The sequence below is a fragment of the Coregonus clupeaformis genome, chromosome 10, assembly GCF_020615455.1.
Source record: "Coregonus clupeaformis isolate EN_2021a chromosome 10, ASM2061545v1, whole genome shotgun sequence".
Lineage (NCBI taxonomy): Eukaryota > Metazoa > Chordata > Actinopteri > Salmoniformes > Salmonidae > Coregonus > Coregonus clupeaformis.
The window spans coordinates 33,182,317-33,195,716 of record NC_059201.1 but is presented as its reverse complement, the minus strand read 5'-3'; the positions used below and the strand labels follow the sequence as shown (position 1 = coordinate 33,195,716).

The 13,400-nt window shown below is 43.6% G+C and overlaps 2 protein-coding genes across 4 annotated transcripts in view; one reads left to right on the top strand and one right to left on the bottom strand.

The window, feature by feature from the left end:
- Window positions 1-13,400, top strand: part of LOC121575040 (forkhead box protein P1-B-like) — a 251,168-nt gene that overhangs the window by 160,371 nt on the left and 77,397 nt on the right. The gene's annotated exons all lie outside the window — the stretch shown is intronic.
- LOC121575041 (splicing factor 3B subunit 5-like) lies at window positions 11,378-11,784 on the bottom strand. The gene has a single exon (XM_041887828.2). The coding sequence runs from the start codon at window positions 11,718-11,720 to the stop codon at window positions 11,460-11,462; it is 261 nt and encodes an 86-aa protein (XP_041743762.2). The 5' UTR covers window positions 11,721-11,784; the 3' UTR covers window positions 11,378-11,459.

The following is a 13,400-nucleotide window of genomic DNA, read 5'->3' as shown; positions in this document are numbered from 1 at the left end:
TGACATGGGCTACATTACATGTAAATCCTCTAGTGATTCACCTCTTAGTGAACCCTTTTGAGAGTGATTCTTCACCTGACCTAAAGAAAGAGGTGTTTATGACTAGGTAAGGCATGTCCTGTCAAAGGCCCTAAAGCACTCTATCTCTATACCCTCCCCTTTAATCACTGTATCACTCAGTCTCATAAACTCCATGAGGGTGTGTGTGTGTGTGTGTGTGTGTGTGTGTGTGTGTGTGTGTGTGTGTGTGTGTGTGTGTGTGTGTGTGCTCGCACAAACGTCCTTCCTGTTTCTAATTTTTTTAACTTAATCAGCAAAAATAAAAGCTGTTGTAAGCTGGCTCACATTAAAGAGGTGATTATTGGTAATAAATACTTTTTATTCATACTTATTACAGAGGCAGTTTTCTTGTGCGGTTAATGAGAGTAATTTGATTTGCTTGAGAGATTACAGTCCCAATAATTAATGCGGCAATCCCATTCCAAGACAGAGCGAGATCTAAGATTCTTCACAGGTCGTGTGCTGCTAGATGCACCGCTCTCACATACTGTAGCAGCTAATGGAGGTGAACAGCAGTCTGTCATTTCCCGCCTGGCCCCCCATTCTAAATCCCACATGCCCTTGGTTCTTGCAGTGCTTGTTGTTTGGGCTATTACTGTTTGTAGCTATGCCTGCATTTCACTTTGGGTTTGTTTCATTATCACCACGCTGTATATGTATGTTTCTCATTTTTAGGGGAGGACAGAACAAGTAAAATAGAATAATGGTAATGATTTATTATTGACTAATGCTAGATCATAATCTAGATAGATTCATCACCTAATTGCGTTCATTTCAAATTCATTCAAGTTCAATCAGGACATACACTGAGTGTACAAAACATTAGGAACACCTCCTCTTTCATGACAGAATGGAAAGCCGGAATGGCGCCGGATTAGATGGCTGCCGTTTTACGGGCTACTAACCAATTGTGCTATTGTGTATGTTTTTTGCGCATTATTTGTAACTTATTTTGTACATAATGTTTCTGCCACCGTCTCTTATGACCGAAAAGAGCTTCTGGATATCAGGACAGCGATAACTCACCTCGTACTGGACCAAGATTTTTTCTTTAACGAGTCGGACGCGAAGGATTTACTTCAGATACCCGATAAGGCCCAAAACCCCGTCATACGCAGGAGAAAGAGATGGAGATATCGGGGACATAGGTCGTGGTGCCTTATAAGTATCCGATGGCGAGTGGGTAATCTGCCTCTACCATCAGTCCTATTAGCCAACGTACAATCATTGGATAACAAAATAGACAAGCTACGATCACGAATATCCTACCAACGGGACATTAAAAACTATATTATCTTATGTTTCACAGAGTCGTGGCTGAACGACGACATACAGCTGGCGGTCTGTGTATATTTGTAAACAACAGCTGGTGCACAAAATCTAATATTAAAGAAGTCTCTAGGTTTTGCTCGCCTGAGGTAGAGTATCTCATGATAAGCCAAGAGAGTTTTCATCTATATTTTTCGTAGCTGTCTATTTACCAACACAAACCGATGCTGGCACTAAGACCGCACGCAATGAGCTGTATAAGTTCATAAGCAAACAGGAAAACACTCATCCAGAGGCGGCGCTCCTAGTCGCTGGGGACTTTAATGCAGGGAAACTTACATCCGTTTTACCTCATTTCTACCAGCATGTTAAATGTGCAACCAGAGGAAAAAAAACTCTAGACCACCTTTACTCCACACACAGAGACGCATACAAAGCTCTCCCTCGCCCTCGCCCTCCATTTGGCAAATCTGACCATAATTTTTCCTGATTCCTGCTTACAAGCAAAAACTAAAGCAAGAAGCACCAGTGACACGGTCAATAAAGAAGTGGTCAGATGACGCAGTTGCTAAGCTACAGGACTGTTTTGCTAGCACAGACTGGAATATGTTCCGGGATTCTTCCAATGGCATTGAGGAGTACAGCACATCAGTCACTGGCTTCATCAATAAGTGCATCGATGACGTCGTCCCTACAGTGACCATACGTACATACCCCAACCAGAAGCCATGGATTACAGGCAACATCCACACTGAGCTAAAGGGTAGAGCTGCCGCTTTCAAGGAGCGGGACTCTAACCCGGAATAGCTTCTTAACAGCTTCTACCCCCATAGAAATCACGCTATGCCCTCCAATGTACCATCAAACAGGCAAAGCGTCAATACAAGACTAAGATGGAATCGTACTACACCGGCTCCGACGCTCGTCGGATTTGGCAGGGCTTGCAAACTATTACAGACTACAAAGGGAAGCACAGCCGCGAGCTAACCAGTGACACAAGGCTACCAGACAAGCTAAATTACTTCTATGCTCGCTTCGATGCAAGCAACACTGAAGCATGCATGAGAGCATCAGCTGTTCCAGATGACTGTGTGATCACGCTCTCCGTAGCCGATGTGAGTAAGACCTTTAAACAGGTCAACATTCACAAGGCCGCAGGGCCAGACGGATTACCAGGACGTGTACTCCGAGCATGCGCTGACCAACTGGCAAGTGTCTTCACTGATATTTTCAACCTGTCCCTGGCTGAGTCTGTAATACCAACATGCTTCATGCAGACCACCATAGTCCCTGTGCCCAAGAACACTAACGTAACCTGCCTAAATGACTACAGACCCGTATCACTCACGTCTGTAGCCATGAAGTGCTCTGAAAGGCTGGTCATGGCTCACATCAACACCATTATCCCAGAAACCCTAGACCCACTCCAATTTGCATACCGCACCAACAGATCCACAGATGATGCAATCTCTATTGCACTCCACACTGCCCTTTCCCACCTGGACAAAAGGAACTACGTGAGAATGCTATTCATTGACTACAGCTCAGCGTTCAACACCATAGTGCCCTCAAAGCTCATCACTAAGCTAAGGACCCTGGGACTAAACGCCTCCCTCTGCAACTGGATCCTGGACTTTCTGACGGGCCGCGCCCAGGTGGTAAGGGTAGGTAACAACACATCTGCCACGCTGATCCTCAACACAGGGGCCCCTCAGTGGTGCGTGCTCAGTCCCCTCCTGTACTCCCTGTTCACCCATGACTGCATGGCCAGGCATGACTCCAACACCATCATTAAGTTTGCCGACGACACGACAGTGGTAGGCCTGATCACCGACAACAATGAGACAGCCTATAGGGAGGCGGTCAGAGACCTGGCTGTGTGGTGCCAGGATAACAACCTCTCCCTCAACGTGATCAAGACAAATGAGATGATTGTGGACTACAGGAAATGGAGGACCGAGCACGCCCCCATTCTCATCGACGGGGCTGTAGTGGAGCAGGTTGAGAGCTTCAAGTTCCTTGGTGTCCACATCACCAACAAACTATCATGGTCCAAACACACCAAGACAGTCGTGAAGAGGGCACGACAAAGCCTATTCCCCCTCAGGAGACTGAAAAGATTTGGCATGGGTCCTCAGATCCTCAAAAAGTTATACAGCTGCACCATCGAGAGCATCCTGACTGGTTGCATCACTGCCTGGTATGGCAACTGCTCAGCCTTCGACCGCAAGGCACTACAGAGGGTAGTGCATACGGCCCAGTACATCACTGGGGCCAAGCTTCCTGCCATCCAGGACATCTATACCAGGCGGTGTCAGAGGAAGGCCCTAAAAATTGTCAAAGACTCCAGCCACCGTAGTCATAGACTGTTCTCTCTGCTACCGCACGGCAAGCGGTACCGGAGCGCCAAGTCTAGGTCCAAAAGGCTTCTTAACAGCTTCTACCCCCAAGCCATAAGACCCCTGAACAGCTAATCATGGCTACCTAGACTATTTGCATTGCAACCCCCTCTTTTACGCTGCTGCTACTCTCTGTTTATTATCTATGCATAGTCACTTTAACTCTACCTACATGTACATATTACCTCAATTACCTCGACTAACCGGTGCCCCCGCACATTGACTCTGTACCGGTACCCCTTGTATATAGACTCAATACTTATTTTACTGCTGCTCTTTAATTATTGTTATTATTTATTTTATTCATTTTTTTTACTTATCTATTTTTTACTTAACACTTATTTTTCTTACAATTGCATTGTTGGTTAAGGGCTTGTAAGTAAGCATTTCACTGTAAGGTCTACACATGTTGTATTCGGCGCATGTGACAAATATAATTTGATTTGATTTGACGTAGACTGACCAGGTGAATCCAGGTGAAAGCTATGATCCCTTATTGATGTCACTTGTTAAATCCACTTCAATCAGTGTAGATGAAGGGGAGGAGATAGTTTAAAGAAGGATTTTTAAGCCTTGAGACAACTGAGACATGGATTGAGTATGTGTACCATTCAGAGGGTGAATGAGCAAGACAAAAGATTTAAGTGCCTTTGAACGGTGTATGGTAGTATTTGCCAGGCGCACCGGTTTGAGTGTGTCAAGAACTGCAATGCTGCTGGGTTTTTCACATTCAACACTTTCCTGTGTGTATCAAGAATCGTCCACCACCCAAAGGACATCCAGCCAACTTGACACTACTATGGAAGCCCTTTAAGCATGGCAGATAACTTAATTTCCCTCGTGATCATCTTCTCCTGCAACGTTTATTGAAGCCTGCAGCTCAGGAGGTGTCTGTTCAGAGTCACCACGCTGTGCTGCATCTTGCATGCTAATTACTACAGGATGTTATGTTACTGTGCTTACTTACACTTACAGGACCTCCTATGACTTGTTGTTACTTCACTCACACTTGTCCATGCCAATGTGACTTGTGAGAGTTTGAGTAATGCCCAGTGTCCATGTTAAAGCCAATTAAATGGAAAGAGTATGACTGCCCTCTTGTCTTTGCATCCTTTCATCAGAACACTACTATGCATCATGTCAGTCCAAGCTGACTGGTGATCTGTCCAGACTCAGCCAGGAGATCACTATAGTTTATGGCCAAAGCAATCTGATTTTTTTCCTCTTCCTTTATTCCTGTCTGTCTGGGATCATATTACCCGTCTTGGAATGACTTCAACAGAGACAGTGCTATTCCCAGGGAGCTGCCTCTCCACTGCAACTCAATCCACAGCCATGGCCAATTGGGCTCACTGTGATTTATAGAAATATTATCCCGTAGAGAAACTCTCACTCCAACCACACTGGGATTCCTCCACTGGCACCTCATAGACCTCATACAGGGGGTTACGTGCTTTAGGTCCCAGGTCAAGACAAGGGAAATCAATGGCAGATGATGTACATATACAGGTGTAGGATCTTAATTTGACCTAAATAATCCTGCAGCAACAGGATTTGAACTTTTATCCATAATGTTGATTGAACGGAGGTTAGGCTATTAGCTAGCCAAAAGTAGGCTACATGAAAAGTGTAATACTGTTAATATAACTGTGTGTTATGGTTTTCAGTGAATTTATGCGGTCCAGGAACATTATCTGCAACAAAAGAGTGATCAAATTAATATCCTACATCTGTAGCTTGGGATCAGTGGAGCTATGATATAAGCAATTGTTTTAATGTTTAGTATACCACAAATATTAAGTGTAACCAAAATGCAGTAGCAACCAAGGAAGCACTGCTTTGTAGCGGGGTGTTGTGTGTGTAATGTGTAGGCTGCCTGTATTCATCTATATTCAGTGCAACTCAAACAGAGATTTAGGGCTTTGCTGAAAGTAACTTGAGAGTTTGCTGCTGTATTGATGAAGTTGAGTAATGTGGATGAGAGGAAAAACAACGAGGCATTCCCATTCTAAACACTACGCGTCAACGCTGGATAAATCTCCCCAGAATCCACGCCTCACGCTGCGTTTTAGAATCATCCTTTCCCATGCATGACTCTCCCAAACACTACCTGATGCAACTCTGCAGACAAAAATGCAATAACAAACGAAACAAGGAGGTTTTTCCAAGCACCCGTCTAAATAGTTTGCATGCCCAGGACAGTTTCTGTGTTTTATCGACTTGACGTAAATTACAGCAGAATGCAGTGGTGGGCATCCCCAGGCGTTGGTGTTGGCTAGGTAAAAGTAAAGGCAGCGGGACAGAGAAGGGTATAGACTGAGATCTGCCTTGCATTGTTCACAGCTCTTTCTTTTTTTCTATTCTTTCTATTTTTCTATTTTTCTTCTCCTCCTCACTCAATCTCCCTCTCTCTATTTTCCTCCTCTCTCTTTTCCCTCTCTCTGTTTTTCCTCTCTCTCTTTTTCCTCTCTTTCTGCCATCGAAATGGAACCAAAGCATTGACTGCGCCCCAACTGATTTGCCTCTGTGTGACCTCCCTTTAGTGGTGCCATTCACGGGCGGTGCAGGAGCAGAATGCAGGGAGAGAGAGTGACGCGCTCTGAAAGACTTCGCTAGTGAAGTGGATTAAATCAGCATCAGGCTAGTGGAGCTGATTACCCTGAATATGAAAATGCAGTATCTTAATGGTACATATTTTCATGAGGCAGCCCAGTTGCCTTTCATTTTGCGGCTCATATGTCTATTCTTATGAGTCATTTACTTCTTTAATTACCTTTAGCAGCAGATGCACAATGGTGTATTAATGTGAATGATTTTTACGGCCACTTTATCATACAGTGCCTGGGAAGTTGAAAGGCGTAATTGAGGTGGAAGAGCGACTCATGAGGGAAACAATATTTAGTTGACAGCTTCCCTTGTAGTCGGGAGGGTGTTTATGAGTTTACACCACACTAAAGCAGTAATAAACACACTATTCATTTAATAACTGCTGAATAGCGGGGACAGAAATGCCTTCACGGAGGGGAGATTTGCATTATGTTATTGAATCATGATAGGAAGTTGTTGTCCCATAATCAGAAAGAACCATATGTGTGTGCATGCTTGTGTGTGTGTTTGTCCTGCCTGTGTGAAGACAGTGTGTTCATATTTTCTTACAATCGTCTTATTTTGTGTAGGTTTTGGCCCTGTTATTTTGATCCTAAATGACACTTGAATGTGTGTGTGTGTGTGCGTGTGTGTGTGTGTGTGTGTGTGTGTGTGTGTGTGTGTGTGTGTGTGTGTGTTGTGTTGTGTCTACAGTATGTGTGATTTTCTTTATATGTATTTTTTGATCCAGACCTCTTTGAATAGGGGCCTTCTTTTTGCCATCTGTTGTGAAGCTGCTAGCTAAGAAAGGCTGGAGAATCCAAACAAACGGGCGGCACACAGCAAACGGAACCTGTCAGGCCTGCATAGCTGAGCTGACCTCCCAGTCCGCCTGTACCAGGCTCAGAGTAGATCCCGGGCCCAGACGGGGCCCGCCTGTTGGGGTGCTGTTTACTCTCTGCCCTGCTCTGCGCCTGCTCCATGCTCCCTCCCCTCTCTACCCTCCCTCTTTCTCTCTCCCTCCTCCTTTCCCTCCCTTCACTCCTTGCCCTCCATCATTAGTCCCGCTCCACAGCACCCTCTTCCATCCACACTCATGTTTAATAACTTTACTTTCTACCCTGTTTTTCTTTCACTCCATTTTCCCCCTAAAAACATTTGTCAAGCCATTGCATTACCTGTTATGGGGGGAACAAAACAAAATTGGATTTTTATTGAAGTCAGCTTGCATCTTATATAATTGCATGCTGTGCTTTATATTGTTTAAACATGGCAATTTGAAATGTTTAGTGTTGTCATAAATATTAATAGATTAGTTGAAAAGTGCAGCAAAGGAAAGGAATATAATGGTTTGAAGTTGGTACAAAACGTTGATTTATTTATGTATTCTACATGAATTAGTTTGGAAATCTATACATGGGTTAGAGAGAGTGTTTCAGAGGGCCTGTAATGCATGAGGTTTGAACATGGGTGCCTGTTTTCCATGTGGAGAGGCATTTTGGAAATGGCATTAATTATATACTTACTGGGAATCCAGCCCTGCCTACTTTGCATTGCAGATAAACGGCTTTTGTACAAAAAAAAGTATATAACTCAATTAATATAAATTGACACGATTCCTCCCGCTGCTTATCTGCTCACATGTTTAAGAATTCCCCCAAATCATATACATTTCAATAAAAATGACACTTATTGTAAGTGAATTCCATTACTATATGTTTGCACACTCAATGCCCCCCTGACCCCACGTCATCCTACTTGTACTATTCTAAAATAAATTGTGTCAGTAACTCTCCCAGTTTCAATAAATTCCCCACCAGTCTTACAATAGCCTGCGTAATTTACAAAAATGGAAGGAACAGCGTTCCTATCCGTAGGAGGGAGTTAGCCTACTGTACTTTGAACACGCCAGGAGGATCCAGAGAGAAGGGAGCTTTTTGCACAGGGCTGCAGCTGAGGTGCAAAAGGCCCTTTGTTTGGATGAAACATTGCAGGGGTAGAGCCAGGGCCATAAATGTCAGGTGAGTTGAGATGTGTGCTCTTTCACTCAGAAAGTGAAGCAGATGACCTTGACATTTAGGCCATCACCAGGCAAACCCACTGAGGCCTGAGAAGGGGGAGAAATGTCTGTGTCTGCTGAGCAGGACTACATTAAGAACTAACCTATTAGCTGTGTTTTTGCTGGCCGTCTGAGAACCTTGGTCTCCTGTCTAATGAACTCCAGCCACTGGGTAAACAGCTAACACTGGACCCCGCTCTCCTCTTTTCCTCTCAGCTTTCCTCCACTCCTCTCTCTACCCTTTTTTCTCTCTCTCCAGTCTCCACAATGGCCACAGGGATCCGATTACACCTGCGCGCACGTCTTCTAGCAATTAGGGGCAATTTGTTTGAAACCATTTCACATTCAAGGTCTACCCTGGCTTTGGGGTTGGAGGACACTGGTGAGTCAGAGGAAATAAAGAGGGCTCTCTCCTGATGGGCCTGAACAAACACACTAGACCAGACCCACTTTTCGCTTCTCACCGCCCCTCTTCCAGTGGAGCCACCCTGAATGGAGCCCTCTCACTTTTCACACAACCACTCTCTTTGACCTGGCTCACATTTTTCTATGATTTGTCTGTCAGTTTGAACTGGAGGATGAGTGTTGTTGGTCTCCATTCTGAGTAACTTAGCCTGCCGCTAGACATATCTCTCTATAACCAGTGCATTAGAATTCCTCTACAGTTGGACTCAAGTTGTTTGTATTTTTTGTTTACTCAAGGTCAACAGATGTAGAGAGATAAAGAAGTGCCTTTGGTCATGTCCAAAATGTGCGTACCATTGCAACGTAGTAAAAAGTTTAGGGCTGAATCAAAGCAAAGACTTGTGGTAATTCTCTGAGAAGGGATTTGTATGGCACCCAGAGCTGGCTTTAACAGCAGGAAACCCAAAGCCTGTAAATAATCCACATGTGCAGACTGCATATAAAGACATCCAGTACTTAGCCATTCCCTTATCGCTGCTAGATAGCCCTGGGACATGAGAGCTGCTCCTGCCTTTTCAGAGGCTCTATTCACTAATATGGTGTGAAAGTAGATGCAGAAATAAGGCAGCCGTTGTTTATTAAAGCAGGCCCGTTAACACAGGGGAAGGTGTGAACTTTGAACACATTTGAAAGAGAATGTGCAAATGACAAGGATACCAAATTGCATCGTCTTTGTTGGCGATAAGACCTTGTCAGATCCTGGAGGGTGTTTTCCTTATCAGATCCTGGAGGGTGTGTGTGTGTGTGTGTGTGTGTGTGTGTGTTTATTTTGTTCCTTATACTGTACAGCTACAGCTTAGCCTGTAGTACAAACAACCATAGCAGCACATTCCAACAAAGCTTCTCCAGTTGCACCTGTACATATACAGGTTCTGCACATACAAATATCTGAATCCAATTGGCAATCGTCATGTTACACATGAGATGTTTTGCCAGTTAGAAATATACACTGTTCAATCTACTGGTCCTGTACATTAGAATAAGTCAAACTTTGATAAGTGTAATTCTGTGTAAAACCCTAGTTAATTCTAAAAACATACAGTATTTCCCCCCTTAGCTTTACAGCTGCTTCGCCCTATAGCAAGGCTGGCTCCTGTTCCCTTTGCATCCTAGTTATCTGTTACAATTATCTGTCTTTGAACAGTATCTGATCAGTTCCACCTAATATGTCTCTTGATTTGTGCAATTGTAGTGGCCAGATAACATACTGTTCTCCTCATTTCTCTGCTCTAGACGCTCCGGCCTGTCATCCGCTGGCAGTTTATCGCGTCTGGAGCTGCTTTTAGGCTTGTACGTCTATCAAGCCCCGGTACCTTTGAATGTGAGATCAAAAGGAGATGAATTCCAGGGAAAGAGGGGAGAGAGAGAAGAGAGAAGAGAGAGAGAAGAGAGGCCTTGTGTGAAGAGAAGAGTGGGTGCTGTGTAAACATCACAGTGACAGCTCACAATGGGTTATTTTAGCACAGCATCAGGCCTCTCCAAGGCAGCCAGCTACAGTCGCCTTGTTAAACAACAAATCATTCGTCAGCCTCTAGCCGGCCTCACCTCGAAACACTCTACATACGTTCCCCAGCTAGGCCTTTTTATATCGTTATTTTGACTCATCCTGTGTCTTTCGCTTTTAAAACTATTTTATAAAGTAATTGGGGAAAACAGTGCCCAAACAGTATGACTAATACTGTAAGTGATTATTTTCTGACAGTTTTCCACTTTATCGAATATGAAAGTCTTAATGACCTTAGTTTCTGTTTGATGATCAACGTGATATCAACGTGGATGATCTTACAATACACAGTGTTGCATTGCAGCGTCACAGTTACCGTATTTATGCTGATTGATGATGCAGTAGGTGTTGTGGCAGATTTTTTTATGTTAATGATTTCCAGAATTCTATGTCTTTACCCATTAGTATCTAAAAACTCCCATCATGTCTTGTTGACTCGAGTATCTTTTTTTTTTTTTTTTTATACAGTTACCGTATTTATGCTGATTGATGATGCAGTAGGTGTTGTGGCAGATTTTTTTCTGTTAATGATTTCCAGAATTCTATGTCTTTACCCATTAGTATCTAAAAACTCCCATCATGTCTTGTTGACTCGAGTATCTTTTTTTTTTTTTTTTATACAGTTACCGTATTTATGCTGATTGATGATGCAGTAGGTGTTGTGGCAGATTTTTTTATGTTAATGATTTCCAGAATTCTATGTCTTTACCCATTAGTATCAAACCTAAGGATAAGGATTACTAGGGGGGAGGAATGGCAGGATGTGCCAGTTGAACAGGGTGGGGGAACAACTAATCGAGTCGCTAAATGACTAAAATGTAAAAACTCCCATCATGTCTTGTTGACTCGAGTATCTATTTTATTTTTATTTTTATTTTCATTATTATAATTTTTTGTCATTATTATTTTATATTTTTTCTTCTCAATGTTTATTTTCTATGCAAATTCTTAAGGCAAACAACAAATATCAAATGGGTGGGGGGAAAAAGGGAAACTGATGCATCGTTCGGCAACATTTCTTCCATTTCATGCATCTCCAACCTCAAACATGACTTCTTATCAACATGATGGATAGCCAAACAATAAAATCCACATCTTGTCAGTTGAAGTCCTTAGCCTAGGCATTGTCAGGTTTGTCCGAAGGTGGGCCACAGGGCTGCAGCATCTTCTCCATGAGATTGAAGCGCACACGGGCTTTGCTCTCGTTCTCAGCAACAGAGAAGTAATTCAGCAGGTCAAAGTGGCCCATATATGAACAGTATGAGTCCCGATGTTGGTTCACCAACCATTCCCACTTGCTGGTGTCCGCATGGCCTGTTCCAATGTATTTAGATTGAAGATGCTCCAACTGGCTGTGAATGTTGTAGCGGTCTGTCATCTTCAGGCAAATGTTAAAAATCAAAACCGTTGTTCAAATCTGTACGACAACGTTGATAATTTCAGGTCAGCGTCATTAGCAGAGGAAGCAGAAATGACTTGAGTATCTTAGCTCCAACACCATTCTTAGTAAACCAGACACGTTACACCAAATCATGTGTCATAAGTTACAGAGAAAACTAAACAGTACTTTTGTTTATTCATGAAATCTACAGAACAGCGCCGGAGAAGATGGCTGCCGTTTTACAGCCCTCTAACCAATTGTACTATTATGTGTGTTTTTCCGCGTTATTTGTAATTTATTTTGTACATAATGTTTCTTCCATCGTCTCTTATAACCAAAAAGAGCTTCTGGATATCAGGACAGCGATTACTCACCTCGTATTGGACGAAGATTTTTTCTTCAACGAGGCGGCCGCGAAGGATATCCTACAGACACCCGACAAGGCCCAAATCCCTGTCATTCGCATGAGGAAGAGACGGAGATATCGTGGACGTAGGTTGGGGTGCCTTGTAAGGATCCGACGGCGAGCGAGTAAACTGCCGCTCCCATCAATCCTATTAGCCAATCTTCAATCATTGGAGAACAAATTCGATGACCTAAGATTACGGTTATCCTACCAACGGGACATTAAAAACTGTAATATCTTATGTTTCACCGAGTCGTGGCTGAACGACGACATGGATAACATACAGCTAGCGGGCTATACGCTACATCGGCAGGATAGAACGGCTGACTCGGTAAGACAAGGGGTGGCGGTCTGTGTATATTTGTAAACAACAGCTGGTGCACAAAATCCAATACTAAGGAAGTCTCAAGGTTTTGCTCGCCTGAGGTAGAGTATCTTATGATAAGCTGTAGACCACACTATTTACCAAGAGAGTTTTCATCTATATTTTTCATAGCTGTCTATTTACCACCACAAACCAATGCTGGCATTAAGATTGCACTGAATGAGCTGTATAAGGCCATAAGTCAACAGGAAAACGCTCATCCAGATGCAGCGCTCCTAGTGGCCAGGGACTTTAATGCAGGGAAACTTAAATCCGTTCTACCTCATTTCTACCAGCATGTTAAATGTGCAACCAGAGGAAAAAAAACTCTAGACCACCTTTACTCCACACACAGAGACGCATACAAAGCTCTCCCTCGCCCTCCATTTGGCAAATCTGACCATAACTCTATCCTGATTCCTGCTTATAAGCAAAAACTAAAGCAGGAAGCACCAGTGACTCGGTTAATAAAAAAGTGGTCAGATGACGCAGATGCTAAGCTACAGGACTGTTTTGCTAGCACAGACTGGAACATGTTCCTGGATTCTTCAGATAGCATTGAGGAGTACACCACATCAGTCACTGGCTTCATCAATAAGTGCATCGATGATGTCGTCCCCACAGTGACCGTACGTACATACCCCAACCAGAAGCCATGGATTACAGGAAACATCCGCACTGAGCTAAAGGGTAGAGCTGCCGCTTTCAAGGAGTGGGACTCTAACCCGGACGCTTATAAGAAATCCCGCTATGCCCTCCGACGAATCATCAAACAGGCAAAGAGTCAACACAGGACTAAGATTGAATCGTACTACACTGGCTCTGACGCTCGTCGGATGTGGCAGGGCTTGAAAACTATTACAGACTACAAAGGGAAGCACAGCCGTGAGCTGCCCAGTGACACAAG

Excerpts from the sequence above, each read along its gene's own strand:
- LOC121575041 (XM_041887828.2), bottom strand. The coding sequence starts at position 11,720 with ATGACAGACCGCTACAACATTCACAGCCAGTTGGAGCATCTTCAATCT.